General features: G+C 50.6%; 1 protein-coding gene across 4 annotated transcripts; it reads right to left on the reverse strand.

Annotated features, from left to right (window-relative positions):
* Nucleotides 1–371: 371 nt before the first annotated feature.
* GTPBP1 (GTP binding protein 1) lies at nucleotides 372–26023 on the reverse strand. Of its 4 annotated transcripts, none has more exons than XM_082740105.1 (13): nucleotides 25559–26023; nucleotides 23017–24371; nucleotides 19801–19912; nucleotides 13319–13499; nucleotides 12384–12732; nucleotides 9249–9372; nucleotides 8301–8415; nucleotides 6467–6611; nucleotides 6154–6336; nucleotides 5217–5352; nucleotides 4425–4603; nucleotides 2932–3132; nucleotides 372–2032 (listed from the first exon to the last, which is right to left on the reverse strand). In XM_082740105.1, the coding sequence occupies exons 2-13, from the start codon at nucleotides 23206–23208 to the stop codon at nucleotides 1940–1942; spliced, it is 2010 nt and encodes a 669-aa protein (XP_082596231.1). In that variant the 5' UTR covers nucleotides 23209–24371; nucleotides 25559–26023; the 3' UTR covers nucleotides 372–1939. The 4 variants fall into 4 exon arrangements, with proteins under 4 accessions (XP_082596231.1, XP_082596232.1, XP_082596233.1 ...); XM_082740106.1 differs by having other exon boundaries at nucleotides 25650–26019; XM_082740107.1 differs by lacking the exon at nucleotides 19801–19912 and having other exon boundaries at nucleotides 25559–26016.
* Between the last annotated feature and the right edge of the window lie 39 nt (nucleotides 26024–26062).

Here is a 26062-nt window from a genome sequence, read left to right on the forward strand (position 1 = left end):
CACCCAGCAGAGACATGTCAACAGCCCCTTTCTCCCTGCACAATAGCCCACGGCCCCATGGAAGCAGCAGCGGCTGGGTCAGTGGCGCCTCCCACAGGCTGACGCCTTGAGCCTTGCCACACACTCTCTTGCTGAATCCTCGCAACCACCACCACACAGGCATTTTGTTTAACTCTCGCTCCAGATGAGGAAGTAGGTTCGGGGAAGACTGGCAACTTGGCCTGTGTCACATGTGCCACAGAGGCCTGTGTTCTGAAGCCATGTCCTGCCCCTGCCCTGCACCGCAGCAGGGGGGGCTCTGGGGCAGGCACAGCCAGCGCTCCCGGTGGTGCACCTCCACCTGGAAGGCCTGGGCAGGGAACAGGACACCATCAGCTTGAAACAAACTTTTATTTTTTGTGCTGGTCTGGTCAGTCCATGGCCATGGGTCAGTGGTAACTGGAAATAGTTGGAAGGAGGGGAGGTGAGGGGACCAGCAGTCCAGAAGCAGGAAGAATGGAGAAGGGTTAGGAATGGGAGGGAGGCAAGGCTGAGGAAGGGCCCAGCCAGCTGGTGTCTGCCCTGGCTAGAAAGAACATCTCCACCCACCAGTCCACCCTAAACCTAGGGCTTCTGGACAGTTCAGGCCAGGCTGGTCTGGGCCCCACAACGCCCTCACTGGCCTGAGTGATCCCCACTCCATCCCACCCCAGGAAGTGAATCTTCCAGAGGTTTTAATGCTCTGCGCTGGGCCTGGAAGAACCTTTTTCACTACCCCTACCTGCCCTCTCACACCCCAAACGGGGCTCAGGCCCTTCCCTGTTGTGCTCCTGTAGCAGCCATGATGGGGCAACATGGCGGGGCTGTAGTGGGGAAGGAGGGGTTCCAGTCCTGGCCTGACTCAGCAGAACCCCTCACACCCCCACCAGTAAGAGGTGCTGGTGAGCGGGACCCAGAACAAGCCAAACCCAGTCCAGGTCATCAGTGCCCCAAGGCCCAGGAAGATTCCTATCATATAAAGTTCGAGGACCAGAGCCTCCAGCTTAAAATTAACACAATGGGAGTTGCCCTGGCCTGGCCAGGCAAACACAGGATTGTCTCCATAGGGAAAGGAAAACCACCAGCTGTCTTTGGGTCAGGGCAAGGGTCAGAGTTAGGGGCAGGGAGGGGTCCTACAATCCAAGTGCCTCTCTCCTCCACACATCTAGAGGCTACAGTTTAAGAGCTTTTGGCATTACCTGTTTGGGGATGGAAGAGGGGGAAGGAGAAGAGAGAAAAAGGAGGCCAGCACTCTCCATTCTGTTAAAAGCCCCCCAGTCCCAGAAGGAAGGCTCCCTGCTCTGGCAGAACTTGTGAAAAGTCCCCAAGCCCTGAGTCCGGCTTTGTGGAGGGCCCTGGGTGCAGAGGAGTGAGCACAGGGAGGAGGGTGCTCTTTAGCTCCTGAAAGCCCCTAAAGGTTGTCACAGAGACACACAGACGGATGGACAGATGGGCAGGCAGCCAGCTCCTAGAGGCTGGTGGCCAGCCACAGAGGGAAAAAGGAGAAAGACTGCCAGGGCCCTGACCGGCTGCACTTCCGCACCACCATCCTTCTGCACGCACACACGGGCACACGCGCACACACACACGCACATACACACACACACTAAAGAGAGAGAGAGAGAGAGAGAGAGAGACATAATAAAAAGAATAAAAACTAAGGGCCCAGATGTACAAAAAATCTGAGTTAAGGAAGAAGGCGGGGAAGCTGGATGATGGTCAGTCCTCCGGAAGTCTGGCCACCTTCCTCAGCTTATAAATTACAACCCCCCTGGAAAATGGGGGTGGGGGCAGGGAATGATGAGGCTCCAGCTGTGGCCTGGGGGGGGCGGGTGGTGGTCAGAGCTGCTCTGGCCCATGTGGCGGAACAGTGGCCCGAGTACAAGGATCCCTTGGGTGGTGGGGGTGGGCCAGGGAGATTTCAGCAGCCGCTGGCAGGAGTCACGCAGGCCCCCTGGGACTTCACTTTGTGCCGCTGGCCCCCCCGTCGCCGGCCCCCGCTGCTGGGCTTGGGCTGAAAGGGAGAAAGAAGGAGCTTGAGAAGTAGTGGCCCACTGGGAGCAGGGTAGGATAGCAGAGGGGCAGGGGCGCAGGAATAGGGGTAGGAGAAAAGCAAGCAGGAAGGACGGTCCCAGCCTAGCCTGAACAGTCATCTACTATGTGACTTGGAGCCGGGCACACCCCCTCTGTCAGATGGGAGCCAGCACCCAGCCTGCCTTCCTAGCAAGCGGGGCGCACATGACGGTGGGCTGAGACAGAGGCGCTGCAAGAAGCACTAGGACGGCAGGAAGCACCACCTGCCCCCGCGGAGAGGTGGAAAGAAAAAGGCCCAACGTGGGAGAGAGAACAGAAAGGACAGGTCCACACACGCGCTTCCTTCTCCAAATGGGGGTCAGAGAGAGATGACCCCGGAAGGAGCAATATGAGGGGGCAGCAGGACAGAAGCAGGGGACAGAGCTAACAGGAGGCGCTGAGTGCGAGCCGCACGAGTACGGGCCCACGGCCTCCTCTACACCCACCCAGGAGGACCGTCTGCACCTTTCCGACGACCTTCTGGACCGCCACACACACATCCTAGTCCCACACGGAGACCATGCACTCGCTCTTGGGAGATGGAAACCCAGACATTTTCTATTGCTTCATTATCAAATGCTAATCACGACCAACTAAATCAGCTTTATGCAGGCCACACCTCAAAGGTCAAAAAATACTGCCCTAAGAGACAAACAGTGCTCACTTGGCACTTATGTGCTGAGAGTAGGGGGAGACACCTTCTATGCTCTGCAGACGTGGGAGTGAGACCCAGGCTGCCTGAAGCTGTCCTGTCACCTCCACCAACCAGAGTATCAGTCACCCTCCCACTCCCACCCCGAGGTGGTCAGGGGACCAGCCCAGCCCGAGCCACACACTCACCTGTGGCTGGAGACTGCTGGACACAGCCGGCTGCACAGTCCCCACAGAGCAAGCTTCATCTCCAGGTGGCGGTGCCCCTACTGCCGGCCCTCCAGAGGGACCTCCGTCTTCTCGTTTCGTTAAGGGACCCTTTTTTGTTGACTGCATTTTAATTTGCTGGGGCTTTGAATTCATCGGGGAGTTGTTGGTGGTCTGGAGGAGCTGCGGGAGGCGAGGAGTTAAGGATGAGGCCGGAGCTGCAGGCGGTGGCATCGGCTCGGCTGCCCAGGCCCCAGGCCCTGGCCCCCGGGGACTTCCCACTCCCTGGCCCCGCTGGTCCTGAGCAAGGTGGATGGAAAGGGGGCCATGGCAGGGGTGGTGGGCTAGAGAGATGTCTTCATCCCCATTCAGTGTCCCAGGGCAGCCCCTTCCCCCGCTGAAGTCTCACTGCCTCAGCCCAGCCCGCTCCATTCTAGTGCCTGCCCCAGCGGCTCTGCCCACTGACAGCCTGTGCATCTTGGCCATCCCCAACGTGGCCAAGCTCCTAGGCTCGAGTCTGGCCCACCCAGAGCCTTGGAAGGACCTTGAGGCTTCCCTGCTATGCTGGCTGAAACTCCTCAGAGCACCAACTGCATCTCTCCCACTGTGCCCATAACAAGAGTCTGCGGCAATTTTAACTTCAGGCCTCCCAAAGAGACCAAGTGAATGTTTGGCATCTAGAAACATTTAGAGCGTGGCTATCAGGGATCCTAACCAGGAGGGACTGATTCAGCGCCTTCCCTTGTGACCCAGGTTCAATCTCAAAGCAGGAGGGGGGACTGCCATACCCCCAAGGGCACTACAGCACGTGCCGGAAGCTTCTGCCGCTCTCAGTCAGTCCCAGAAGCAAGTGGCCTTCAGGGACATGATTAGGTCTGCACGGAAGGGCCTGAGGAAAGCTGTTCTGGAGGCAAGGCCACCCTAAGGCTGATACCAAGATTTCACACAGACTGTTTGGAGTAAGAGTCAAATCACTCTGTCAAGTGCCCCTACCCAAAGCCACGAGTGAAGTCTGCAGAGGGCATGAAGTGGGCTCCAGGACACACAAACAGCTCAAGCCCCAAGGGAACTCACGCCTAGGCACCCCTGCTGTCCAACCTTCACTCTGACCTGACCCAGTGCTGTAAGGGTAGCACCCCAGCCAGGCCACTGGAGCCTGCACCTGGGGCCTCACAGAGGCCGACCACAGCCACGTCCAGACACCACTGTTTCCTATGAGGACAGACAGGCCTCAATGCCACCTGCTCTCCTCTAGGGTCACCACCAAAGCCCAGGGAGGGCTCTCCGGGGAAAGAGAGAAAATGGCACTGAGGCCACACTTCAGCACTGTTCCAACTCTCCTAAGGCAGGAACTAGCACTTCTGTCCCTGGCAGTTAGGGGGACTTTGTAGGGCTTCCCCTGTTGCGCTCACAGTCTGCAACTGCCGTGACCTAGTGCTTCCTGGGGCTGGGCGAGGAGGACTGCCTGGCCATACCTTGGTGATGGTGCCCACGGCCTTGGTGCGGCCTTCTCGAAACACCAGCCGCTGGTCTATGTGCAGGTACTCAGGGGTCTTAATGAAGCGGAAGTGCACAGTGGCCTTGTCCCCGGTGCGTAGACAGTCCTTGTCCATGCTCAGAATGGTGGCCGTCTGCCTGATGCTCCCACAGTGCACTGCCAAGACAGCCAGGGCGTCACCACAGAGCTGATAGAGCCAGGGGGTCACAATAGAGGTCACTGAGCTCCCCAGTGGCCTCTGGGCAGGAGAAACGGGAGTGAGAATATAGAATATGCTGGAGCTGTGGTCCGCTAAAGGCTTCAGGGGGCCGCGTGTGGCCAAGTGAGTTGAAGGTCCGCTCTCAGGTCTGATCCTGCCCTACACACCCAGTTAGCCCCTGTCCCGGGACCCACGGTCCTGGTTCAGGAATACAGGGCACTCTGTTCACATGTGTGCCTTCTCTAGACTGTCGGCTTCTTGACGGTAGATCCCCTGCCCAGCACTGTGTCCCCAGCATCTTAGCAATACCACATGGAACACAGCAGCATTTTGAAGATGTTTGCTGAAGGAATGAAAGTGAGGTTCTGGGGGCAAGACTGGGTCTCCAGAGCCCGGCCAAGTCGGCACTTGGTTAATGTCTGCAGAACTGAATAAACACGGCAGCTTACGGGCAGGAGAGGGAGACCGACTCTCGGCTGCAGCTGAAAGCTCGGGGTTTGGGTAGCTGTAGTACTCTGCTGGGAGAGCTAGAGCAGAGGGCCTCTGATGACAGTGCCCTTCGACACCTACCCATGGCCTGGTAGCGTGGGCTAATCGTGGTGGGGTGGTGGAGCACAAGGATCTCGGCCTCAAACTCCCAGGATGCTTGGGGATTCAAGCGTGGGGAAACCATCACCATGCCCTTGCGGATGGACGAGCGCTTGATCTGAAAGAAAGAGGGAATACCAGACCTCAGGGGCAAATAATGCCCAGGGCTTCTCTCCTCTGGTCCCAGAGGACCAGGAGTTCTTTCTGGGAATGGAGACCACCCCAACTCAGCCTTGACCTCCTACTGCACTAGATCACAGGCCTTCTAGGGTGGATAATGCAGGGCCGACCTGAGTTCTGAGTGGGAAGCCTAAACACCGCTACTGAGGATCAGGAAAGGCTTTGGGCAGGAGCTGGCACTTCAGCCAGGTTTCGAAGGATGGGTAAGAATTAAGCAGTGGTGAGAGGGCAGAGGTAGGCAAGCATTCAAGTGGAAGGGACAGGGCGAGCATGATGTTGACTGTTGGAGAGGATAAGGAAAGTCCCACTCTGCTGGTTAATGTGGTTGGCAGGGAGGTAGGTGACCCTAGAGCTAACACTTACCCCAATTCCTGAGGGACAGAGGACTGACTGGGAGGAGGACTTGGCATGGACTCCAAGGATCCTACCTAGAGGGACCATCTGCACAGGAGGGTGATGTCTTTTTGATCTTACCACTGAGCTTGGAGCACCTATCTCAGGCACTAGGAGAAGGAAAAGAGTTTTTAGAAGGCAGGCAGTCCTGGGCTCAAGTCCTGGCTCTAGAACTTACTAGCTGTGTGTTCCTGGGCAAGTCACTGGGACTCTCTGAGCCTGAGTTTTCTGACCTATAAAAGTGAGGTCAGTAATCCCCGCCATATGGAACAGCCAGGATGACTAGAAATGGCCCAGAGTCTAACATAAGAATCCGAGGGGAGTTCTTGGTATTCTCGGCACTCACCTTCTTCAGTGCAAAGGAGGCTGTCTGGCCCCCTCGCACCTCCTTAACAGGCATGCGCTTGCGGTGGATTGATTTGACAGCAATGGACAGGAAGTTACCCAGGGGATCTGGGCCAAGCAGCAGTGTGTCATTCAGCTTGATCAGGCCTCTCAGTGTTGTCCCCGACACCACTGTCCCCACACCCTGCAGAGAAGGCCAGGGTCCAGTCAATCGATCCCACTTAGGTCCTCCCCATGACCTACTTGCCGTGATGTCCCTGCGGGAAGCACCCACGCAGCCTCCTACCCTGTTCAGTCCTCCAGAAGCTACTCACCGGCACAGAGTAGGTGTCATCGATCTGAAACTCGGCAGGCTCTTCCTCCCGGTAGCTGGTGCGGGGGGAGAGGAGGTTGAGGAACATCTTCAGCAGATCAAGGTTCTCACCTGTAACGTTGGAGATCTGGAATATCGGGCACATCCTAAGTGGAGGGTGAAGAAAGACAAAGGAGCTCAGGTGGTCAGCTCCTGTGTGACAGGGTGGGAGCAGAAGACCTTCTGGAACATGTGAGGCGGCTAAGGGCCCCCGCTGCCCCCTCACCAGCCTCCCAGGCCTGGACTCCACTCCCTGCCCCAGCCTTCCAATTGCTGGCCAGACCACTCTAAGGCCTTCTTCTTTCATTCAGTTTTATTTCTAACATCTGTCCCCTTGTCTCTGTCCCTCTACCACTGCTATATTTGGGGTTCGTATGGCTGCCTCTTCTTCCTAAAGCACACACATTTTCTTTCTTTCTTTTTTTTTTTTTTAAATTTTATTTATTTATTAGAGAGAGAGCACGCGCACGTGAGGATGTGAGGGGAGGTCAGAGGGAGAAGCAGACTCTCCACAGAGCAGGGAGCCTGATGTGGGACTCAATCCCGGGACTCCAGGATCACGACCTGAGCTGAAGGCAGTTGCTTAACCAACTGAGCCATCCAGGCGCCCGAAGCATACACATCTTAAAATTCTTAAATTGGCTTAGTTCTGCCTTTCCACTTCAAAGAAGTCAGACAAAATTTCCTCTTCCCAACATTTCTGCAGGTTTATTCCTCTCAAGTTCCTGTCTGCCAGGCAGACCAGAGAACCCTCTCCTCTCCCAAAAGCTTAGTACTTTTTTGCTTCCCAGGTATTTCTTTATTCTGATCCTGCTGCCTCAACTCCTTCCCTCTTACCCAACTAACAAATCCTCCAGGGCCCATTTCCAAGGCAGATTTTTCCAGGAAATCCTTCTCTGATGGACACTCCTGACTCCTCCCAGATCTAGGGAGCACTTTTTGCATTTCTGTTACACATAATTACACCTGATTTTCCATCAGTCATCACAACAGCCTCTATGTCTCCTATCCAAGGTTAATCACACTCTTCAAGATCAGGAATTGTAATACTCCCCACTGCTCCCAGAATAGCACCTGCACAGAACAGGCCCAGGAATGAATGGAAACGCACCCCCTCTGCTGGCCGCTTGACGGTACTGAAGGCAGCGCCGGGACACTGCCACAGGCCAAAATGCCGGCCTGCTCCGGGTGCTGCATACCCACCAAGCCAGGAGGCAGATGGCTCCAGAGCACCCCAAGACTCTGGGAAAAGGAACAAACTTAACAAAGTTTGCTATCATCAAGAGAGTATCTCTGACCAAGGAGGTGACCACCTTGAGGACAAGGATTATACCTGAGTCCACTCTGAATCCTCAATGCCTCAAAGACCTTAGTACAGAACATCTAATAAACATGTATGGAACCAAAGGATTCACTAATGAATAAATGCCAAATGCTACTCTGTGATTAGAGAGTTTCTGAGAGACAACAGTATAAAAAATTATAATAACAGTTATAACAAGGGCTGTGTATGTATCACACGGCAGCCAGCCACAGTGCTAAGTGCTTTATACACATCGTTTCTAACACTTCCGAGGACCCTGTGGGGAAGGGAATACTGTTCCCACTTCACTCGTAAAGACACTGAAGCCTAAGCCAGAATTCCAATTTCAGCAAGGCCAGCACATCAGAATCTGGGTTGCCTGATGCAGCTCCTAGGCAACATTGCCAGCATGGGAGAGCTTATACTGAGACCAGAATCTTCTATTCCAACCAATCTCTGCCTGCTCAGCAGTGAGTGCTCCCTACCCCATTACCTCTCAGAGCTGAAGTTGGAGGCCGTAACGATCACATCGTCCTTGCTCTGTACCAACACAGGGATCTTCCGGCAGCCTGGAGACTTCAGCAAGCGCTGTAACAGCTTCAGGGTTTCTTAAAGGTTGAAATGGAACACAATTAGGGGGACACAGCTTTCTCTCTGGCCAGGTTTCCAGGTCAAGACTGGTCCACTCCTTGCTGAGAGAAGCAGGGGACAGACGGACCAGTGTTAAATGCCATGCCTGGAGAAGCAAAAGGAGGATCAACTTGGGGTGGGCACATGCTTGCTAGAGGAGAAGGAACACAGATACGGCCTGTCTGGTAAGGTTACGAGTCTGAAATTTGTCATATTTCTCCAGAGTCTCTTAAAGACCCACATCCTGTAAGAAAGCGGGTCCATGGGGAAGGCAATGTTCTTCTCAGAATGCTCTGCTTCCTGGATAAAAAGTCATCTGACAAAGGATCTCTAGGATATTTACACATCTGCAGAAGCCCTTATGAGGCATTCCAAAAGGACACCTCTCCATTTCTCTTCTACTATCTGTAGGAATGAGGGAGAAATGTGAGGCTTTTCTGAAACATTTGCTGGTAGAAGGCAATCAGACCCTCTGCCCAAATGCCTCCGTATATATCCCGTTCAGATTTTAAAACCCAACATCCTGGCCCTGGGACCATCTGAAAAGAGATGTCAGATTAGGAATCTCAAGGATCCTATATTTGGAACCAGAAGGAACAAAGAGCAGTGGATAATTCTAGGGTGCTTAGACCAAGAGCTAAACAAGGGAGGAAGCAGAAAATTCTGGCTTGATGAAAACTCAGTCCAAGGTCTGAGCACAAGATAAAAAAAGCAGAAGATTTGGGCGGAAGCCCTGGCAGCACCACCAAGGAGCCACAGTGGGTGACACAGCCCCAAACGGAGATTGCTACTAGCCGCAGGCTTCACTTACCTTGCAGGATGTTGGCAGGACACATGTCAATCTTGGTGACCACCACAAAGACAGGCACATTGAGTGCCAATGCCAAGCCCAGATGTTCCTTGGTCATCCCCACGATGCCAGCATTGCTGCCCACCTGCCCCAACACAGAAAGAAAGGTCAGGACAAGGGAGACAAGTTGATGCTGGGTGGGCACAGGGCCTCAGAGAAGGCTGGGTTAAGAGAGAGCTCTCATCTGAGGCCCATCTGAGGCCTCCATCAGAACAGGACACATGGAGCAGAAGTCTTCGGCCAGAAACAAAAGATCTGTTGATGAAAGTGTGGCTGGGTACAGATGGCTTTAACCTCTGATTTAATGATGTGGCCTGTCAAAATCTGAAAAGACTTGGAAGCAATAAAAAAAAAAGACAAACCCAGGCAGTCCAGGGAAACAACTGTCTAGCATCATCAAGGCAGATTCAGTCTAACACCACCGGTCCCCTGTTTCCCCATCTGTAAAATGGAGGAATAATAACATCCCCTTTAGAGGGTCTCCTGAGGTTTAAGTGTCATAACGTAGGTCAAAGGTCCTGTGCATGACCAGCGTGATTTAGATACTTAGGCAATGGCAGCTCTCTATTCCCTCCCAGAACAATAAATGTTTTAAAATATCACCATAGGGGCGCCCCGGTGGCTCAGTGGGTTAAAGCCTCTGCCTTCGGCTCGGGTCATGATCCCAGGGTCCTGGGATCGAGACTCACATCGGGCTCTCTGCTCAGCGGGGAGCCTGCTTCCTCCTCTCTCTACCTGCCTCTCTGACTACTTGTGATCTCTGCCTGTCGAAGAAATAAATAAAATCTTAAAGAAAAAAAGATAAAATATCACCATAAAGGTTGGCTAAATAAACGTGGGCATGGGTGTAAGTGTGCCATACAAAATGTACAAAATGTGCCATACAAAATATACAGACAAAAAAGAGGAAACAGTTATCTATTGTCATGGGATAATCCCTAAGGTATGTTTTTAAGAGAGGAAAAAAAGCAAGGTGTATAGCATGCTACCATTAAAAGGGTGTAGAATGGATCACTGTTTGAAAAAGCGGCTGTGAAGAGCTGGAAGACATCTGGGGAACATCTGAGATCATGGAGGCACGTACAGCCTAGATATTAGGGGACTCTCGCTCATCTTCCCGGCCGCTGTACCAGCAGGAGATAGTTCTTATTTTTGGAGCTGTGTGCTGAAGGATTTGGGGGTCAAGAATCACAACTCCTATAATCTATATAGATTATATAGACAAAACAAAAATAAACATACGCATCTGAGACATAGAAAGATGAACAGAGCAAACGTTAGTGACTGCTGAATCTGAGTGGTGGGTCTATGGGATTTATCATATTATTCTTCCAACTTTTCTGATGGTTTTGAAGCTGGATGGAGAGAATATATCCTCATTTGCTGGTACGATTACAAAATCTCTTGAGGAATACCTAAGAAACTGGAAATACTGGTTGCCCTGAGAGGAAACTGGACAAGGGAGGAAGGGAAACTTTTCACTATAAGCCCTTGGCATCTTTTTGTTTTGTAGCACATGAATACCACATGTACCACATGAATGAATGTTACAAAAACAAAATTAAAGTTGCCGTAACACATTTATATAGTATTTAATACATTCCAGAAGGTTTTCAAGTGATGTTCTCACTTGATCCCAAGTCACAGGTGAGCTGCTATCCCTCCAACACCAACGTCCCTTGCATATTCCCTTCTGCTGACACCAAGATACCTCCTCTTTCTGCCTTCTAATTCTTCTCGTTTCTTCCAAACACCTTTCCTATCCAACCCAGACTTGCTTTTGTTCTTCCCAACTGGGATAAAAGAAGTCTCTATCACTCAGTTGTCTATATATTTTAAAGCTTTTTTCCCGCTCTGGAAATTGATTGTCATGAGGCAATAATAATTTCAGTGTTTTCTACAGAAAATGTTTAATATTTGGATTACTGCCTAAAAGTCAGATAATACAGAACATTTCATCTAGGGTGAAAGTATTTCCTTTAATTGGCTTCGTTCCCTATAGCTCAGTTGGAAAAATGCTCATTTGAGACTGGCTTCTGAACCTTTCTTAATACAAACTCGACAACTGCCCCCAGTACACCCTACGGCTCCTCCTCTGAAATCCCTTCTCATAGAACCGCTTTCCTTAGCCAAGTTGGTGGTGGCCCCTTGAAATGCTCAAGGATATGGGAGATGAAATAGTGCTGAGATCCCAGGAACCTTGGGCAGAGCGCTGACAAGAGCGTTCGCACATATGCTCGGCCTCCTTACTCTCCAGTCTGGGGAGAATTTGCCTGAGAAGCCGTGTTTGTGGGGCAACTTGATCAACTCCGCTCTCAACAGATGCCCGTGTTTACTACACTTATTAATACAGGCAGCTGGAGGAACTGGGAAATGGGGAAAGGCTTGGAGAAGGACTTGCCAAAGGAAAACTTGCTCACTTGTGCTCTCCATGAAAGCTGTGAAGCTGCGTGCAAGGCTGTGGACCCCCCAGACTCCCTCTCTCTGTCCACAGAAGATGAGTGGGACCCGAAGGGAAGCTCTGCGGCATGATCCAACATGGAAGCCTCCGCTCCCTCCCCTTCTCAGGTGAACTACAGGATGAGCTGCTGGAAAATCTTACTAGACTCAACTGCTGTATCTCCAGGCCCAACACGGTGCCAGGCACTCAGCAGCCTCTCCACAAGCACCCTGGACTGGCTTTCACTCCTCCCAGGCTTTGAAAGAGGCCACCTCCCCGGCCCCTCTTGACTGCGGTCTGTGCTCTCCTCCATGTCTTCCAAGGCCTCCCCTTCTCTGGGCAGTGCCACCTGGTGTCACCTCCACAGAGCAGCCTAACCCCAGGAGAAACGTTTCTGAAGGCAGTAAGCCAGCCCCACGAGAGACCCTCCTCTGTGCCTCTCTGGAAAATGAAAGAGGACCGCAAATGGCACCAGGAAGAGAGATCAAGGTACAGCCCTTGAGAAGGTCATAGCGCTCAGAGGACTGGGCATCCCTATAAAATGTCAAAGCCCCAAACCAAGAGGCCTCCGTCGCAGCACAATTTCTAACACTTGCGCATAAGCACCCCCAAACAGCCCACGGAGCCTCCCCTCGTCAGGAGCGCCTCACGCTTACCATGAGCATGCAGAAGTCCGGCAGATGACCTGTCATGCCAAAGACCGTGGTCTTCAGGTATTTCTCATGGCCAGCCAAGTCGATGAAGGTAATCACCTTAGTGGACTTCTCACAAATCTTTGTCCATTCCAGGCTGCCACCGTGGCTGTCCGGCTTGTTCACCACGTTGCCTTCACTGTCAAAGCCCAGAATGTCGTTGCCCACGCTGCTGGTGCGACCGGATTCGATCTCGTGTTTGTGGCGGAAGAGCTTCTGGCGGGCAAAGCCTCGGCCATTGTCCAGCTCCCCGTGTGTCAGGACCCCCAGAAGTGTGCTTTTGCCAGCATCCACGTTGCCTACTACTGCTACCCTGCGTGTACATGAACCCAAACGGCCTTGTGAGAGTCAGCAGCGGAGCAAAAATGAACCCAAGTAACTGGATTTCTAAGGACAGACTTGCCCCTGAGCCCCTCTAGCTCCCGCTCCTCCCATTCATGGCTAAGCGCGTTGGGGATGGCCCTGGAAGGACACCCAGAGCAGAAAGAACTATTCAGGAGGAACTAGGCTCCTGTCCCAATGCCTTTCTCTCTTAACTTCCTCAAGCCTCTTCAAAGCTGCCAGAAAAGAGCCCAAGAACCAAGAGAGGAACAGAATGCTCTCCTCCAAGACACTGGTTTTTAGTCTTACAGGCTGACAGGTAAGAAAACGCAGCCCACGCAACGGCCACAAATGTACGGCTAGCCTCCCACTCTGACCAAATGGAAATATTTAGGGATGGGCAAGTACGGAAATAGCAAATGGGACGATCACGTCTCTGGACACTCCTTCCGTGCCTCAGAAGGGGAAGGAGTAAAGCTGGTATGCCAGGCGCCGAAGGCTCCAGCACCGTTCTCTCGAAGCCCTAGACCAAAGGTCAGGCTGCAGAAAGCCCCTGAACTGTTCTGAGGCCTCCTCACCTGACCTCCAGGAAGTCATTGTCTCCTACTCGTTTCCGGACCAGGTAATCACGCACACGGCCCCCAGCCTCTTGACGTTCCCGCAGGAGGATGACATCAGCCTCTATCTGCTCCGCCATACTCTTCACCGTGGCGTAGGAGGCCTCCATGTCGGCTTCACTGAGCCCATACTCAGTCCCATCTGGTGACAAGAGCCCAGACATCAGCCTGCCAACAAGCCAGCCGGTCAACCACCCCTACCAAAGGCCCCACCCCAGGCACTGGAGAAAAACATGGCTCTCTCTACCAGACACTTCAAAAACTTGGGCATACATGGAGTTAATAAATAATCGTGCCATGGGCTTCCCTTTCAAGCAGGGTGCTCATTAAATAGTAATCACTAAGACTCTCTGAGGTTTTATGCCAAGCCTCATGCTGGGTACTGGGAATACAGGTGCCCTTGGTGAGCTCCCAGCCCAGCAGGAGAGACAGAAAATTAATTAATTGTAATACAGCTTAAGTGCTTTACTATAGAACTGTACAAAAAGAATGTAAAGCGTGAACAACTGGCATTGCCTGGGGAAGCCGAGGACAGCTTTGCAGGGTGCTGACTCCAAGCCGGGTCTCTAAGTATGGAAAACAGACCTACAGAGAGAGGAGTAAAAACACCCTAGGCAGAGGAACGAAGCATGGAGCATGGCAGATCACGGCACATTCAGGGACCAGTAAGCAGCTCGGTATGTTGGGGAGCAGGATGTCACGTGGTGAGAGACCACACAAGAGGTGGGAGCTGTTAAGCAGAGATGTCAGAGAGCAGCAAAACACAGTATGTACCAGGCAGTGGGAAGCCTTGGGGGTTTAGGCAGGGGAGTAACATGACCAGATTGCTGTGGGTTAGAAAGATGTCTGGAGCAGCAATATAAAGGGTGCACTGGCAAGCGAGAGACCAGAAAGGGGGAGCCCAGTTAGGAAATAATACTAATAATCCAGGTAAGAGATCAGGAGGACAGGAGTCAAAGAAAAACGAGGAGAGAATTTAAGAATGATTTTATTTAGGGACAGATTTTTTAAAGGAGGTAGCTCAGGTGACATATCCAGCAAGCGGCTGAAAAAATAAGTCTGAGCTCAGGATGAGGAAGGGCGTCCAAAGGAAAGTCAATGGACCAGGCACTCCCTTGAGTGCTTACTGTAAGGCAATCCCGGCAAGGTGCCTTCCACATGGTGTCATTCAATTTCCACAACTGCTCCCTCAGCTTTTCCTCCAGGCTCAGGCTCTGGGTCTCACAGAGCACCTCCACTGCTTCGCTAGGCTGACCCCCGCAGCATGACCCCAACCTCTCTTCTCTTCTACTGTCTCCCGAACACCCTGCAGTACCTTTTCTTACCTTCTCTTCCCTCCTCCATGCCTCCCCTTAGAAATGAGCTCGTTCTTAAACCACGAAAAGGAAACCCACCCCCTCTTCCCTTGCCCCTGCTTACTAAGCTACCATCTCCCCAGTTCCTCCTCTTCCCACCAAGCATCTCAAAAAAGTGACTGCACCTGCTGACTATTATTTCTGATGACTGCAGAAGAAACTGGTTTTCAAGATATAAACGGACTTCAACCGCTCATCTAATGCCCTTTTCTTGACCCCTCCAGCCTTCGACACTGCTGGCTATCCTACCGTAACCTTTGCTTCTTGAAGCACTTCCCTCCCACTCCACTTGCCTATTGCCTGAACTCTCCTGATTCACCTCTCTACCCTCTGCTTCCTTCTCGGTTTCCTCTGGCTGCTCTTCCTGCTCCTATCCCCTAAATGCCAGTCTTTTCTAGCAATTAGTCAGTGGCCCTTTTCTCTAGCGTCTAAACATTTCCCTTGGGCACCTCATTCTACGGTTCAAACTGTAGTTTTGCAAACCACAGAAACATTCATTTCTAGCACTGTCCTCTTTGCAGAGCTCCAGACTGAATTTCCAGTGGCCTGGACGGTAACTCTTCGAAGCCTGGCATCTAAACTCAACCACTCCACCCCACCTTGCAAACAACAGCACAAAAACTAACAGCCCTAACAAAGCATTTGAGACCTCCCCCGCCCCGCAATCCTAAGTAGTAAGCATTACTGTTCCCATTTAGCAGTGGGATAAACAGAACCCCCAGAGGTCTCAGGGTTGGTAAAGAGCCAAGGGGCTGCGTGAGCTCTTGGGTCTTCTGATTCCAAACCTAGAGCCTTCTCCTCTGGCAAGGATTCCTCCTTGTGCCCGACTAGTTCCTCCCTTGCCTTCCTTCCTTCTGATGACACCACCACCCTCCCGGTCACCCCAGCTCAATGCTCATCCCTCCAGTCCTGCTGATTCTAGCTTTAGGCCTCGCCCTTCCGTCCTTGTCCTTGCTCTCTTGTTGCCAATCCAGTGCCACCAGCCTGTTTCAGGGTCTGTTCTACCTCATCCCTGCAAGACCCCCAGCTTCTCCTAGAACACCTGGGCTCTGTTCCCTGCAGCCCAACCTCCATACACACAAGCTTAAGCTCCTAATCCAGCCACAATTCTGACATTCTCACTTCTAACTCAAAGCTCTGGAATGGCTCCCCCAGCCCAGCAGCATCTGGTTCCAATTCCTTAAAGGAATCCCACACCCCCTCCTCAGTTTTGTCCCAGTGTTAGTGGCCCAGTCGCCACCCCCCATGTTCCCTGTACTTCTTCAGCTTTACACCTTTACCTAGGTATTTGCCATTCTAGAAAGCCCCTCAGTGCGCCACATCCCACCCCTTATAGAGCAGTGTTTTGGATGCATCTACTCCCCTACTATACACAGGCATCCTGAGGACAGGGGGTATCTCAAACATTCCCCGGATGCCCCATGAGGGTGCTTCTCCTCCATCAGGCTCTCTAATGTTTGCAAAATGCAAAACAAATGAACAAAGAGGGAGCAGTTGGGCTGAGGAGTTTCCAAATACATGGCCAACTGAGTCTGGAAATCTTCTGGTTAGAGAAGGGCTTGTTGCAAGTGTTCCTAAGAGGAAGTCTGCTAACCCTACCATTCTTGCCAGACCCCCAAGTTCTATCCAACCTTCCCTGTTTCTGGTAAAACAAAATGCTTTCAGGTCCTGTTCAGGTCCATGATTGCCAGGGGGCAATCATGAGTGTTGCCCTGTCCATCTAGAGCTCCCGGAAAATGCTCCCAGTCACATCACCCTTCACCAGCACGCACTGCATTCCTCACTCTGGAGGAGTAGAGACAAAGGTCAAGGAGAAAAGCTGCAGAGGTCCAATTACCTAACACCACATATTCAGCCATGTCTGTCCTGCCATCTGACTTACCTTTTCTGTACATACTCTCCTGCTCAACATGCGTTTAGAAGTCTTCACTCTTTGACATAGTATTCAGAAACCATCAAGATCTGGGCCCTGCACGGGCTCTCTGCTCAGCAGGGAGCCTGCTTCCCTCTCTCTCTCTCTCTGCCTGCCTCTCCATCTACTTGTGATTTCTTTCTGTCAAATAAATAAATAAATAAATAAATAAATCCTTTTAAAAGGGGGGGGGGGGCGCCTGGGTCCTGGGATCGAGTCCCGCATCGGGCTCTCTGCTCAGCAGGGAGCCTGCTTCCCTCTCTCTCTCTCTCTGCCTGCCTCTCCATCTACTTGTGATTTCTTTCTGTCAAATAAAAAACAAAAACAAAAACAAAACAAAAAAAACCTTTAAAGATCTGGGCCCTGCAACCTGTCTAGCCTTCACCCTCCTGATACTCCCAACCTCACACTCTATATTCCCACTTTACAGAAGTAAAGTAAATATAGTGGGAATATTGGGGCGCCTGGGTGGCTCAGTCGGATAAGCATCCAACTCCTGACTTCAGCTCGGGTCATGATCTCAGGGGGGTGAGAGCCAACCCCCTGTTGGCCTCCGCACTCAGTAGGGAGTCTTCTTGAGATTCTCTCCCTCTGCCCCTCCCCCAACCCACTCCCCTAGTAGCTAAGATAGATACATTTTTAAGAGAATCACTTCTGGCTCACCAAATATTCCACAATCACCAATGCCTCTGTGTTGTGCATGTGACTTTCTCTGCTCACTTACTACTGCTTCCATTTACCTAGAAAACTCCTATTCACCCTTTAGTACCAATTCAAGGAGCACCTCTTCTTTGAAGCCCTTCCTGACTCCCCCAGAAAGACTTTTAACACTCCTCCTATGTTCCCTGAACTTTTAATATAGTAGCTGGCTCTTGTAAGCCATGACTTAATATGGAAAATGGACAAAATGGTTCTTGAAAGAAGTCTCATGGTAAATCAACTATAACTTGGAATCCTTAAAAAATGATTACTGCAAATTACTAATGCTAGGTAACATTTATATAATGCTTACTGTATGTCAAGTATTAACCTTCACCATGACACCATGGGATAGATTCTATTATTAACCCCATTTTAAGACAAGGAAAAGAGCCAACAGGCAAATGCAGACCTACCAGGCTCCAGACCCTGAACTATCAGGTCAGGCTGCCACCTTTTAAAATTAGGAATGTATACTTAAAGAGCACATTACTCTGCTTAGAACTTTTTAACACCTAACTTATCCATACAAAATCTCTCTGAGGTAGGGTAAGGAAGTATGTCATTATCCCCATTTTACAGATGAAGGATGGGATAAACAGAGGTGAAGCACCAAGCACACACAGGAAGTCAGTAATGAAGCTGACCCCTGGGGGCCTCACACCTGGTGTAGTCTTCTGATGTTCAACTTGTTTAACTAGTTATGATGGCCTTCTCCCTCTAAAGAATTCCAGCAGGAAGGAGTCACTGTGAATGTAACAGCGTCCAATTGGTAGATGCAAAGATAACACTTGGGTGTGCAGATGCGACAATGAGCATCTCACATTTTCTTATGCTTTGCCATCGGATGGTTAATTAGTTGTGAGTTGCCAAGGCATGGTAAAATTCACTGAGTCCACATTAAAGAATAAGGGGGAAAGGGTGGCGTCTTAAGAATTTAGATCATCAAAGAACAGTCCCAACACTTGTCAAAATCGATCTAGATGAGGTTCCTTCAATGCTACAAGCATGGCGTGGCCTTGGAGTGGTTCATCCTGTTACAGTAGGCCAGATGTGCACCTGAACAAAAGCTTTCAAAAAGCTACCAACAATGCCCTAGCCACCAAACAGAACAGCTTTTTCTGAACCTGACTCTCCTTAATGTCTTTAGCACTTGACAACGCTGACCAGTTTCCTCCCTTTCTTGACAGGCAACTTCTCAGTTTGCCTATCTCTCTGACCACGCTTTCTTTAAAGTGATAAGCCCTGAAACGGGAAGGTGGCAGCAAGAATGGAATGGAAGGGATAGATAGGAGAGACAGTTCAAAGGACGGCACAGCAGTATTTGGAGATCAAACCTTTCTTCCATGTGTCAGTCTTGAAGCATTTCCATATATTATTTTCTACTGAAGTTATCTATTTATATGCCATCTCTCTGGGACAGAGACCTGATTATAAGTATCCAAAAGTACTTTGCAACAGTATCAAGCCCTTAGAAGATACTTAATAGATATCTGTCAAATACTTAAAGAATGATTTTGAGATTTCTCCATCTTAGACTAACAGGAATTACTACCTGCCTTTACAAAGCCTACATTCAGCAAAGAACTGTTCCTTTAATGATCCATCAAGGCCCACCAAGGCTTCCTGCAAAGATGACAGAGACAAGTTCTGGTACCAGCTAAATCTGATTGTTAATAAGCCCAGCTGCCATTTCAGCAAAGATAATGTCATAATGAAGCAAGGGTAAGTGGGCCTTGTATCGAGGTTATAAACTAGAAACAACCCCCCAAAACTCCCAAAGCCCCAAAAAACAAAAGTCCAAATATAATCTGCAATGCGGACGGTCTTTCTCTAAACTGGTGGGCCCCATTACAATGCAATAAGCAGGCGGGAGGACATTAATCAGCCCCTTCCAGAACAGTAACAAGGCTACATGTCTGACAGGATCTCAGAGAGAAAAAGAGGACTTCTGTTATCACAGCTATGCACACTGAATGGTCACTGTGGTTTAAGCAAGGTAGCCTCGCAGAAGAGAGGAATTCTGGGTGTCCCTTTCTTGCAGATGTCAAGAAGAATCACAAAGGTTCTCTGCAAAGCAGGCCATTAAGTAGCAATGGGATCTGTAACCTGGGCCTGGAGAGGGAAGACCTAGGGCTGCCTAAGGCAGGCTTAACTGTAGATCTAACTACTTGTTCTATTACCTGAGATAAGAAGTTTCCTTGCATTGTACTTTCCCTTTATACAAATTGAGAGTACTGGAGGTAAAAAGAAGCACCTGTAAAACCGCCCGGAAAGTGAATCTTTGAAGTGAAGCATATTATGACCACTAAGGTGGGAATTAGCATTATCATTTTGTACTTTAATGTCCTCCAAACAGTTCTGCGGACACTAAAGAATCACTGCGACTGAGACACATGAACAGGAAGTCAATAAAAGAGGGAAAATGTGCTCTAAATAATTTTGTAAAAATAAAGCGTAAGGAAAACTATGCTCACCTGATCCCTGCCCAATGACATATATGGTCTCTCCGCATCCCTCGTCCATCCTCTCCCACATCTGCCGAAGTAGGCTGTCATACTGCTCTGATGTAGGGCTCACTAGAACCAGCTAGAAGAGAAACCAACAGCCTTAAGACCACACTTACTACAAGAGCACCACAGCCAAAGTAGATCAACAGCCTGACCAAAGACCCTGACTGAACCCCATAGCACCCTGACCTAAAATAGCTACACAACCCCCTCATGCCCTCTCTGCCTCTCCTGAAATAGACTCTGAGCCTAAGCCTTCCATGAGTTAAGTTATATGATGGACTAAAATGAGTATGTCTGAACCACAACCCACAGAAAAGAGGGTGTGAGGAGCCTGCTTCCTGCTGCTTAACAGGAGGGGCGGGACCCACAGTGACTGAGAATCTGGACTGTGGGCAGAAACTGATGAACACTGCTTTACTACCTACATGTCAAAGTCTCCCCCCTGCGGCTTGCAGTTCACAGGACACAGATCTCATGCACTGACATGCACTCCCCCCAAGGCCAATGGTTCTTACAGTAACGGGAGAATTCCGTGCCATCTTGCCTTGGCTGACCTGATTATTTAGGAATCGGCAGTTAAAACCGCTGCAAGACTCATCTTCATCAACAAACACCATTACACTGAGATGAGTATTAGCACCATCACTTTGCAAATTTCTGCCAGTAACATTAAAATAGGAACTACTTATTTGGGGAGGCCAATTACCAGTAGGTATGTCAGATTCCATCCTCTGACTACTTGTGTGTGACCTTGGACAAAGAGCTCAACCTTTCGGAGTCTCAGTTTTTCAACCTACAAATAGATATTATACTACCTACATCCTAAGCACACTGTACAGACCAAGTGAGGTAACATGCAAAGCATCTAGTCCACAGCTCAATAAATGGTAATTAGTTTCCTTTATCAAGTCATTCCTAGGAAAACCTTCTTGGATGAAACTAGCCACTACAGTCAGCTAATTGTTTCTCCCTTTGAAAGCGCTCAGAACTTTTGGTCTTCCCTGCTAACTGTAGCAAGTATATAAACTTAGAGCTTCCAGTCCTTTCCTCAGCAATCAATCTATTCAACACAGCCCTTCTTCCCCTCCACACAGTTTTTCTTTTCAGTATCATCAAAATTTATATATATACACACATATATACATATATATGTATATATATACACACATATATATGTAGGTTCTCAACTTTAAAACAGTAAGGAAGACTTCCCCAGACCTGAGATGAAGTAACACTTCCCTATCCCGGGACATTAAATAAGTTGGCCAGGAAATGAAGGTACTATTCTCTTTGCAACTCTGCCTTGAAATTTCCCACTATGTTTTCAGGATTCTCCAGCATCTTGTCCATGAGTTGATATCCAACTCATCTGCTTTTGAATCAAGTGCATTTCTTACAATTTCCTGAGTTGACTCACTAGGGCTTATACTTGTAACCTGGGTGCTGCCTGGGTGTTTTGCATCACGTCACACCACCTCACACATCTCCTCTGATCATCCCTCTCTCTGAGCTTGGCCATTCTCGTTGTGGCAGTAGACACATCAGACAGGAAAACTAATAAGGCAGATAGCTGGTTTCTAAGTAGATAGTTGAGACTAGAGGGAGAGCGAATAGTTGAAATTTGGCTGCCTAGGTTGCAAGGGAAGTTATCTCCAGTTTGGGTCAAGTTTCATGCTGTTTTGCCACCACAGACTTTGAAAAGTCACAAATGTTTTCAATGTTCAATAAACGTCTTTTTATCGTAACTATCCAACAGTCAGTAGGAGGTGGCATTGGTGTTCTCTCTTCCATAGGCTGCTATTTAATCTGCACAGGGAATTATCAGTTATTCGGCTCACTTCAAACATTTACTGAGTACTATGTATTAGGCACTGTACTAGGTGTCTGTTAGAAAACAAAATTCAATCGAGTACATTTCCAGATCTAAATGGCTTTATTCTAAATTCATGAATCAGGCAGCACTCTACTGAGCAAGGAGAAAAGAGTTCCAAGTAGCTGTACAAAACCCAAAGATTTTATAGGCAGAAAGGGGGTGAGACAAGGTTATCAGGGGAAGAAAAGAAATGATCATCTCAGGCAGGGTTATCTTCCCTTTGGGAAAGGCAGGGGGTCCTATCAGGTAGATTACCTCACTAGTACTGACCCAGAAACTTCACTCCTGGGGAGAGAATGAAGCTGCAACTAAGTACTGCTTTGTAGCCCAGGGGGCAAACGACCCCATCTTGGGCCTGTTGTTATCGCTGCCGTTGTTTTAAACGTCATATACATTTCTCATTTTTACAACACATCTCTACTTTTAAAATGATGCAGCTGGAGAAGCGAGAGGTTAAGAAACTTTCCCAAGGTCACAGAGCCTTTTAAAGTGGCAGGGCAGGAAAGGGAACCCAGCCCTGCCTGACCCTCAAGTTGGCATTCTTTCCTTTAGTGATGTTTAAGCGCCATCAAAACAGCAGTCACATCTTATACTTACTTCTTCATCCTCCCAATGCCAAGCAGAAGCTGAGCCCTTAATTCCTGCCTACCTTCTCACAAGCTCAGAAGCCCCGATTCCAAAGGTCCTTCATTATTCCATTCATACACGATGAGGTCCCACTCCCAGCATGGCGAGGCTATGGGTCCTGCCCATCTTTCAGTTTTGGTTTGGGAAGGAATTCCTCGGACAAGCCTCTCGGCGACTGAGCGACTACTTTCTGTCTCCTACTCCGACACCAGGAAGAGCCCGGCCGCCTTCCTGCTCCCCGTGGGGTGATCGTCCCGCGCCTCCGCTCCCCCTGCCTCGGCCACCTTCCACTCTCGGTTGCCGGGGCCAGTGCAGGGAGACAACCACCCACTCGGGCTCGGGGGAGTCGGCACTGCTCGGGGACGGCCATCGCGCGGGGCGCTCCGGGCGTCGGGCGCCCCCGTTCCACGTGGCGGAGCCGAAGGGTTGTGGTCTCGGCGGGAGCCGGACGGCGGGAGGCCGGGGTAGGCGCCGCCGGGAGAGGACCGCGGTGCGCGGGCCTCGGGGGCCGCCCCTCTCCGGGGAGCCCCAGACGCTTCCCGCACCGGCAGGTGGGCGGGCTCGGCTCGGCCCCTCCCGCCTCCACCCGCGCCGTCGCCGTCGCCCCGGAGACCGCTCGGCCCGCCGCCCCGTCCCCTCAGCGCCCGCCGGGTCCCCTCAGCGCCGGCGCCCGGGCCTACCTTGCTGGTGAGGTCCAGCTCCGGCTCGCCGTTGAGCGCCTCGCCGTCCTCGCTGCAGTCCGAGTCGAAGCCGCCGTGGAGCCGGGCGGCAGCCGCCGCGGCCCTGGCCGCCCCCGGGGAGCTGGGCTCGGGGGCGAACATAGAGGCCGGGACCGGCGACTCCATCGGGGAGCGACTCCGCTCAGCCGCCATCTTTAATAACTTAGGCTAATTCGTAGCCGGCCTCCCCTCCCTCCTCGGCCTATTTGCTTAATCTATGCGCGGGGGGGGCCCGCCCCGCCCCTCATCGGATAATATATGCGAAACTTCTCCAGCCGCGTAGAGGGTGACACGTATCTCTAGCTAAGAAACAATCGACCAGGCCTCCCAGCCACCAATCACTGGAGCCCTTTCAAGTACCTAATGAATAATTAATGAGGTCCAAACCCCAACAACAAATGTCTGAGACGTCACGCGCCCGGTTCGCAGCTCGGGAGGGGCAGCACCGCGTCCACGCTACCTGCCTGGGGCCTTCCAGCCAACGAGACTGGGCAGGGTATGATTGACACAGTAGCCATCCAATGAATGGGGAAGTACACACAACGTTTACCCTCACCTCCCTCTTTTCCATAGGCGGTGCTCAGTTTCCAACTCTTACGGCAAAACAGTCTCCGCGGAGTCCTTTCCGATGATGGACAGGGGCAAGGCCCAATCTAGTCACCGGATAGGTCCCGCGCCTCGGGCCGCGGGCGACCGAGATAGTAAACTGCGCAGGGCGCCTCCCTCCTCTCAATTTAGTGACTCCCTCCCTGGCTGTCCTGGGTAGATCGAGGTTTGACGATCTGGCAACCTCCAGGCAATTTTAATAGAAGGATCGATGCCTGGAATACTGTAGCAGCCAAAGCGAGGCAATTAATTAAACGCTGACCTTAGGGAGAATCTTCCATTCACTGCCTCTGCGGAGAGAGCAATTACAGAGCCAAAAAGAGGCAACCAGCTAAACGCAAGCCAAAAGTGTATCACCACATTTGTGAACTGAAATCTAGGGTCTCTTAGGGTAGTTTCTTATGATTTTTCCAGCGTATCATCAGTTTGTAAAGTCCCAATCCACAATACCATCAGCACAAGTTTTAGAGTCTTTCCCTAAAAGACCCTAAAAGGGAGGGGTCTTTCCCTTTCAGTCTCAAAAGTCTGAAAAGCTTGATAAAATAAGGGATTAGCCAAAACTCGCATAATGCTAGCCGCGGCCACCAGTCCCAGGCAGCAATCAAGAAAGAGAGGCCATCGAGATAGTAACATAGCCAAGATTAAGGGTTTGGAACACAGGATTTAGTAAGAGTCAAGGTTCAAAACGGCCTCCGGTTTCAGAGATCCACCTGAAAGAAAAAAACAGGCAATCTCTGCTTTCTCTTGTTTCCAACTACCTACTTTTGGTTTTGTTTTTAACACAATTAAGTCTTATGTGCACAAACACAGCTGGGAATCTGGGACGAAAAGTCACTCAACTCCAAAGGTCTTGATAATAGCTTTTCGAATGTGTTTTTGTTTTCTTGGTAAATTGCTCATCACTGTCCTATATATTTCTCTAGGAGTAAGTTAAAAACATTAAAATCTTGATTTGGCAGAAAAGCCAAATATCATGCCTTAGTAGTCTAGAATAGTTGGTATTTACCATTTTACCAGCTGGCTCTTCCAGAAAGAGCTCAAGTTCAGAATGTGCTGACACCTATTGGTAGACTAAAAAACTGTCCTTCTCACTACAGGGCTTGCCCAGAAAAAAACTCTCAAGAGTAGGTGCTTCTTGAACCGAGAAATCTAAAATTACATTTTGGGAAGGGAATTCCCCACCCATTTTTACATCCCCTTTCTGAAGACGGGTTAGAGTTCAGGTTCAAATTCTGGGTCCACTACTTACTAGCTGTGTGATCTGAAACAAGTTAATTAACTCTGAGATTCGGTTGTCTCCTCTAAAAAAAAAAAAAATTAAAAAAAAATATATACATATATGAAACAGCCATCTCATGGATCTCACGGCATAGTTAGCAGTAAATAAATGAACAGCGCTTTCAAGCCTCCATTAACTAATCTTATGAAAATATAACTGCAACACTGAGGTGGTTTACAAATTACAATAATTTAAAATAATCCAAAAGTTGTCTGGATTAGGGCAGAACTACCAAATATATGGTAAGCACTCAAGTGTGTGGTGAGTGTAATGGTGTTAGGACAGTCTTGTTAAAGAAATGCCTGAATTATGTAATCTGTTTTTTCAATTTTCTGCACAAAAATCCCAAAGAAGGGCAGCTAGGTTAGATAATGTCTTCCACAAGACCTAGAGGTAGGTAAAGGGGAAGAAAGCTCTTGCGGAACTGGGTGTTCACCTTCCTGACACACAAAACACCTTGAGAAAATCCAGGGAGTAAGGTTTTGTCAGCCACCGTGAGACCAGGTGGAAGCCCGAGGGCAAGAGGACCGCGGTCGGTGTGTTGTGCACTGAAATTCGACGCCGCTGAAACAGGACTCTCCAATCCACCTGAAATGTGACTCCGGGCGAGGCACTTACCCTCAGCGCTCCCGGGGAAGTGCAAGGCGGCCGAGCCCACTAACCAACGCAATTTACGCCCGAATGCATCAGTAAGGTTCTTTGAAATCACCTGGTGAACTGCGCGCTAGACAAACATAACACGGTCAACGCGGGAGTAGCTAGTCGGGTTCTCGAAAGCACTCCGCTGGAGGCCCGGCCCACAGAGGGAAAAGGGAGGGGAAGCCGGCGAAGTGCAGCCGCAGGCCCGGTCGCCGCCCCGGAACGGCGCCGCCGCCTGGGGAGGGGTGGGGAACGGCTGGCATCGAGGCGAGACTCCCTCGGGCCGCGCCGCCCCACTCTACCAGCCCCGGAAAAATACCGAACCTAGGAGCCGAGAACCAGCTCCAGAGGCCACCGCCACAGCCCCCAGACGCCGGCACCCGGCCGCCTCCCCCCGACACCCATTCAACCGACGGCTGGCAGCAGTAGCCTTAAAGCCGGCGCCGCCTGACGACAGGCTGACGTCATACGTGACGCTGCGGC

Source organism: Mustela nivalis (assembly GCF_964662115.1).
Source record: "Mustela nivalis genome assembly, chromosome: 7".
NCBI lineage: Eukaryota > Metazoa > Chordata > Mammalia > Carnivora > Mustelidae > Mustela > Mustela nivalis.